At 37.7% G+C, this 6,941-nt stretch overlaps 1 protein-coding gene across 1 annotated transcript; it reads left to right on the forward strand.

Moving 5' to 3' along the window:
* The first annotated feature begins 4,273 nt into the window (after positions 1 to 4,273).
* On the forward strand, positions 4,274 to 5,206 carry LOC108103512 (proteasome subunit beta type-5). Its single transcript, XM_017209023.2, has one exon. It carries the CDS (start codon positions 4,305 to 4,307, stop codon positions 5,130 to 5,132), a length of 828 nt encoding a protein of 275 aa, XP_017064512.2. The 5' UTR covers positions 4,274 to 4,304; the 3' UTR covers positions 5,133 to 5,206.
* Positions 5,207 to 6,941: the final 1,735 nt, after the last annotated feature.

Raw genomic sequence — 6,941 nt, forward strand, 5'->3', positions numbered from 1 at the left:
CTGCGATTAGGAGACAGTTTTCTTTGGGCCTGTGAAGGAAATCTACTGAGAAAGACAATGAAAGAACTTCCTCCGGGGGGATGTGGCAATTTTGGTGCTGGTTTGCCAAGAATTTATGGTTTATGGATTTTGTCAAATTACATGTTATTCCAGCCAGCTTTTCCGACCAACCTTTTGTCTATAAACTGTCAACACATTCAAGGCGTTTGCATTTGAACGAAGAGGAAAATGGGAAAAATTGTTAGCATGTGTTTGGGAGTCTTTGGCTTTTTGCATTGAAATTGCTCTTTGATACCCCTGTACATTGTTTATTTGTTTACTTTCCTTATTTTATTTTTGCTACCATAAAAGCATATCAATGTGTAAATTTTTATCGCCCAACAGCTTGGCAACCATAAAGTGGAAATTATATCGAAGATTATGATTGTTATGGGTTCTATGACATGCAATTTATGAATGTCCAGGCTAATAAATAAATATAAATTGAGAACAGAAGAGCGGTTAAAGGTCGTGTATGTTGAGTTGCTAGGCAAATTTCCTCATATCTGGTGGTTAGCCATAAAAGAATTTAATTCAGATGATCTGCTATTTGAAGGTTATAATATAGGAATGGGGGTAGCTCCTTCTTATAAGTACAAGCTTTCTGATTCCTGACTAAATATTTCGTCCCTTTGCCAATACGATTTAATGAATTGCTCAAATAGCTTAAACGGAAAACAATGCGAATAAGGTTAACTCTTGTTGGCCCAATGCATTTTAGATACTTTGCTTGCTACCACGCCTCCAAACAATACCAAATACAAGAGCAAATAAGCCAAGAGGGCAATAGGAAACTAATTGAGGGTCGAGTGGGTGGAATTTTTCGAAAAGAAATCAGGTAAAATTGCCGAACGATTGTTTATGTTTGTGGGTCCTTGTGTACATGTAAACAATGAATATGCATGACTTGCCATGGAAGCATGCCACACATGCAACAACAGAAATCGAGAGACAGGAAAAGCAACTTCAATTTACGAAAGTGATATTCTGATCCGAAGAAAAAGGAAGAGAAATGCCAACGAGTATTAGAAAGAGATGGGTGGCACACTTTTCGATTGCGATGCATAACGTTGATTAATTAATGCCGTCGATATGCCGATGACAGTTGCTGGAATTTCCTTCGTTCGAGCGGAAATAGAACTTAGTTGAGTTGCCTGCCGCCTGGCTTTGCTACCTTCGACTAGAAAGTTAAGAGCAGCTTAACCCCTTTCATTTGCGAAATGTTTGCTATTCAGTTTACATTAAGGGGGAGTTTTTCGATTGGGAAATGCATTTCGAGTCCTCGCATCTTCAAGAGGCCTTCAGAGTCTTCAGTGTCTGTGGCGCATAATCTGGCAATTAGTAAATGTCAAATTCCCAGCTCGCATTGAAAGTCAAAATTTACAGCCTGCGAATCGCAGTTATATATCATCGGGCAGTCCAAGGAGACGGCGCCTGTAAATATGCAACGGAAATTGCAGCTACGCATGTGATTATGTTGTCTCCGTCTCCGAGGAGCGCATAAGTATGCAGGAATATGTAAACACACACATGTGCTACATATTTGTATATACATATTTGTCTGTGTGCCTGCCTGTGTGCGTGGCTGGGTCCTTGGCTTGATTAAAAGCCTTGTCCCGGCGATGAATTGTTGCTGCATACTTTGGGGCTTTCCTGTGGAGCAGCATTCGCCATTTAAGGTGAGCTGGGTCTCAAGATTTTGATGCACTGGGGGAGAATTTAATGTTCAGGAAGAGGTCTATTACTGCAAAACGCGAGACTAAAAATTACTATAAGGATATAAAGCGCATTATGAGTTTATGTTCAATTAACAAGGCAGAAAGAAATGAGCCATCAAACCGTACTCTTTGTGAATTAGTGGAAAATTCCTTAAAAATTATGTCACACTTCTGAATTTAAACAAAGCAAGACCGAAAGAATGCGAAGTTTATCAGAAAGCAGCTCAAAAAATACATTTACGGAAAACACTAGTATCAAAATCAATTCCACCCTAGTCAATTTGGAGACTATTTTCAGTTCGACATACGACATATGACCCTATTCATAGAATAGTGGATGTTTCTCTGAGGGCACTTGAAATTATTTTTCCTAAACGGAGAACTACAATCTGTTTCCAAATTTGAAGAAAAAGTATTTTGAAACTGATTTCTTTTTCGTAATGGTTGCAAATATTGTTTAACTTTCACTAAATTTAGTGAATGTGTTGAAATCAGCTTATACGACCTAATATATTTTGGGTTTTTAAACAAATTTTAAGAGCTCAAGAATAAGTTTTCATGATATAGAAACAGACATTGACAATAAATTTTAAGCAAGTTTGTTTAAAACTGGATCACAAATTTTGAAAACACTCTATACATTTTTTATTAATAAAGAATCTTAAATAAATTGATCTTAAAAATTATAATTATAATTATTGTAACAAACTTTCTTTACATATTAATCATTTTCCATTCTTAAGAAGCTGAGAACGGAGAACATCTCATCTGAAAAACGTAAATGACGCCCTCTCAAATGAATAATTGAACATAATTAGCCACCATTAACGAGAGCACATCCCCTGGAGCGGGCCAAAACCGAATGCAAAGTGAAGCTCTGACACACACAGTTGGCCAGCTCGGGGGCATTTTGGGCAAATCAAAGCGAATCAACAGCACAATTTGGTGGGGTCACAGGGGTTCACAGTGGTTTGTAGAGACCCTAATAAGTCAACTGCAATGCATAAATTTCGACACAGCATCCAGGCTTAGGTCAGGTGGCAAACCCAAACCCAAACACAAAACCCAAATCGGAGGACTAGGCCAAGTGTTTGCCATTCGGACTTTGGCAAATAACCCAGGAAATCGTGGAGAGACGGGGTAGGAGCAATGCTGCGTTTAAGGAATTTCCTGATTGACAATGTGGTCTTTACTAGGGACCGCCCACTTTTGTCGCCTTCGTCGTTGGTCAAGAGCAAATTTGGCAATACAACAAAACGCCTTTAACCTTTGACAGGCTGCACACATTTCAATTGTTGAAAATTTGTGGCCCAACAGTAGGGTCGAACATTAAAATTGATTACCCCAACAGTTTGACTAATAGATGGTTTTGGGATCTTTGGGGTCAGGCCTCAAGTGTTCCCTTATACAGCAACACAGGAAAACGTTTTCTTTTAATAAGGTAATGGATTAAAACAAATGGAAATATTTCCCTATATATGTATACTTGTTTCTTTTAATACATGGAAAATGTTTTTTATTTTAAAGTTAGGGCCCTTACATTTTTAAGTTTTAATTTTAAAAGATAATAATTCTATTTTTTCAGTGAACTTTTCTTACATTTGCTGATATTTCCTTTTCAACACTTTGCTATCGTTTAATCTGAATTGGCAACCTTTTAAGCATAAGTTGGAATCGCACAAGCGATTGCGAGGAAAATTAATATAAATGACAATTTCCGCATTGCCTTAAGCGGTTATCAATTGCCGCTCTGCGATGCTAATCGTATAATCCTTTTTAAATGATTGCGCAAACAAACGGATATTAATGTCATAAACAATTCACACATGCAACTACACAGCACTCGCACGCCATGTAATTCTGTTTATTGCTTGAGGTTATTTAATATTCAATTTTCGGTTCTCGTTTCTTGGCCATATCCTGGCCTCCACCTCATAAAATGCGAAAAACTCATAAAACCCATGGCAAACATATTTTAATCTGCACATGGGTAAATGCTGCCGAAAAATGAAAATGAAAAAAAGTACAAGCTGGCAGGATGAATTTATCACGAGAATATTGTAAATACAAAACTGTTTGCCTGCATTTTATTGAGTTCCGTTTGTGTAAAAATATACTGCTGTACATTTTAGCATATTTTTACAAATCTCCCAAAAAATAGCTTAATCTTATAGTTGTATTGTTGGCTTCATGGTATTTCAAAAAATATTTACTAGCATGAATTGGTATCCAATTTCCAATTAATGGGAATGTTTCTATTTGGATTTCGGATAACTGCACACTTCAGTTTTCCTTTGATTTATTCATAAACATTAATACTGGGAAAAATGTATTTTAAGCTAATTATAATACTTCTGGGAAAAACATTTTTATTTTGTTTATAGATTTTTATTTAAGTAAATTGGCAATTGAAGTCGAATTTTTAAAGAAAAAAAAAACATTTTTCTAGGCTGCTTAGAAAAATATGTTAAAAGTTAACATTGGTATTTCCACATATATTTAAATATAAACAAAAAGAATTGTCTATAGCAGACTTTGACCATAATCATGGCTCTGGAAAACATAAGCGGAATGGATAAGAATGCGTTTATGAGGAAATATGGATCTCTTAACTCTGAGCAGACAATTAAACAAATCCGACTGGCGTGGAGTAACATGGATGATCCTTTTGCAATAATGGCCCCACCATTTGAGAGACCGCGGGAAAGACTGGATGAACTAACAGCCCAGAGTAATGTGCGGATGGACTTTAATCATGGAACCACCACGGTGGGTTTCGTCTATAAAGGTGGTATTATTCTTTGTGTGGACTCTAGAGCAACGGCGGGAAATTTCATCGGATCCCAGAGTATGCAGAAGGTCGTCCAGGTGAACCAGTATATACTGAGTACAATGGCAGGAGGAGCAGCGGATTGCACTTACTGGGATCGTGTTTTGGCCAGGGAGTGCCGTCTTCACGAACTGCGCTATAAGGAGCGCCTATCTGTTCGATCTGCTGCCAGATTTATTTGCAATGTGGCAGCCGATTATAAGGGAATGGGTCTCTGCATGGGAATGATGCTCGCAGGTTGGTCACCCGAAGGACCCAGTTTGGTTTATGTGGATTCCGATGCGTTGCGCATTCATGGAAAAGTCTTTGCCGTAGGCAGTGGAGCTTCGAATGCCTTGGGAATATTGGATACTGACTACAACTATAATCTGAGTGATAATGAGGCCTTCGATCTGGCCTTTCGCGCAGTGTATCATGCCACTATGAGAGATGTTTTTTCAGGCGGATTGGTGAGACTGTATCATATGGATAAAAGTTGTTGGAAAAATGTGGCCAACAAAGATTGCCAAGAGTTGCACGAAGAAGTACTCGATAAATGGGAATAATCATTGAGTTCTGCATGTTCTGTATGTAAGCTTTAGGTTTCCTTTAAATAATTCTCCGTTAGCTAATTAATTTATTTCTTTAAATCTGGGAATTTACACGCTATTATATATTACCAAATTCAGACAAAATAATAAATGCTGCTAGCTTGTTTATTTTCTAATTTGGTTACACGTTTTTAATTAGTGCGCCTTTTGTTTACTTAAATTTGCACCCAATTTTAACACGCTCCATAAGCTTTTTGGCCCCACGACCATGAAAATTGCTAGTCGCTAATCATTTTGCGCTAAATTAAGTGACCTAATGGAATGCTCTGATTTTTCCGCACTTTTTTAATGCTGACACGCAAGGTTGGGTCAGGCCTCCTCGAAAAAGAGAGCATAAAACACGTAAATTGCCTCCTTTCTGAACATTGGCACAACAATTAAGTTGGCATTTAAGTCGAATAAAGGACAGAAGCAGACACCAAAAAAGAGTTAACAAAAGTCCCTGCATAAATCAATGGCAACAGCATTATTTGGGCATAGAAGGCGCTGGGAATGAAAAAGGGTCCAAATACTTAAATTTTTCCCGCTTCATGTTTGCAGACCTCCGACCCCGTCACAGCAGCAATAATAAACAAGAAAGTGTGAAATAAAGCCAAATGGACATAAAAATTTGTATGTCCAACACGAGGAAAACGGCAGCAGGAAAATGTAAGGAAAAATGCAGGCACAGCAATAAAACGCGGCGAGTGCTTTTAATTTGAAATGCTGCGAGGATAGGACTAAAAGTCCCTGAAACTCTTTATTCCTTTTCTCTTTTTAACCTTTTAAGTTCCTTCTCGGGGATTGGGATTGGGATTGGTATCGGGATCTGTGAAGGTGCGGGACCTCTTATAACGCTTGTGTGGATTACAAATCCCACCGGTACAATAAACTGCTTTATTTGCAAAAGTTATTTGCAGCAGAAGAAATAACTAAATAAAACAAATTTAAATACGGATGTCGGCTACAATGAAATTGAAAAATAATGTTGAAGCTAAATATTTGCAGAGCTGCAAGAATAATATACAACTATGCTAGTTGGAGAAGTTTATTTTAAACCAGAACCAGAAATTATGAAACTTTTGACTTTGGTCAACAACACAATTTAATTTCGCATTGCAAAACATACTCGATGAAAAAATATATAAATCATAAATGTTATCAGAATTAGTCATAACAAAATCTAGAGAATAATTTTTATTGCCTTCTACTACGATATTTTTTGCCAGTGCTTTTGAGCACATTCAGTAACCTAATTAGTATCCCACCTGCTGAAGAACATTTATTATTATCCTTTAGAATGAGAGGTGGAACCTCCTCAACTACAAACTCCGCTGCTCTTGTTTTATGTGCCTTGGCCATAATAAATGTTGTCATGCCGTTCTTTTGGACCTTTCCAACTTCCTAACCCGCTTTCAAACAAGCAATAAATGTCAGCGGCTCGGTTGAACCGGGCATAAACTACAATGGCCGACGGATACTTTATTTAACACTTGCATAAACGGACATGGTCACAGATATCTCTCACACTCTCCGGATGTGGGGGCTATAAAAAGTGCAGCTATTCTAAAGAATGGTTTGGGGTAACCGGAGAATGGGAGCACGTGTGCACCTCGTTATTTCTATGGGGTGCAATCAAAACGGGTCCAGGCACAGCACTTAAGTTCTAAAAAAAGATGGAACAATAGGAGTTTGTTGGATGCTAAAAATGGAACAACCTAGAAAAGTATTTTCCTGCCTATATCTGTTTTTTAAATCTCGTTCTAAAACTTGTTTCTGAATTCA

The sequence above is a fragment of the Drosophila eugracilis genome, unplaced genomic scaffold (genome assembly GCF_018153835.1).
Source record: "Drosophila eugracilis isolate 14026-0451.02 unplaced genomic scaffold, ASM1815383v1 contig_1197, whole genome shotgun sequence".
Taxonomy (NCBI): Eukaryota; Metazoa; Arthropoda; class Insecta; order Diptera; family Drosophilidae; genus Drosophila; species Drosophila eugracilis.

Coding starts and splice junctions, on each gene's coding strand:
- LOC108103512 (XM_017209023.2), top strand. CDS start 4,305: ATGGCTCTGGAAAACATAAGCGGAATGGATAAGAATGCGTTTATGAGG.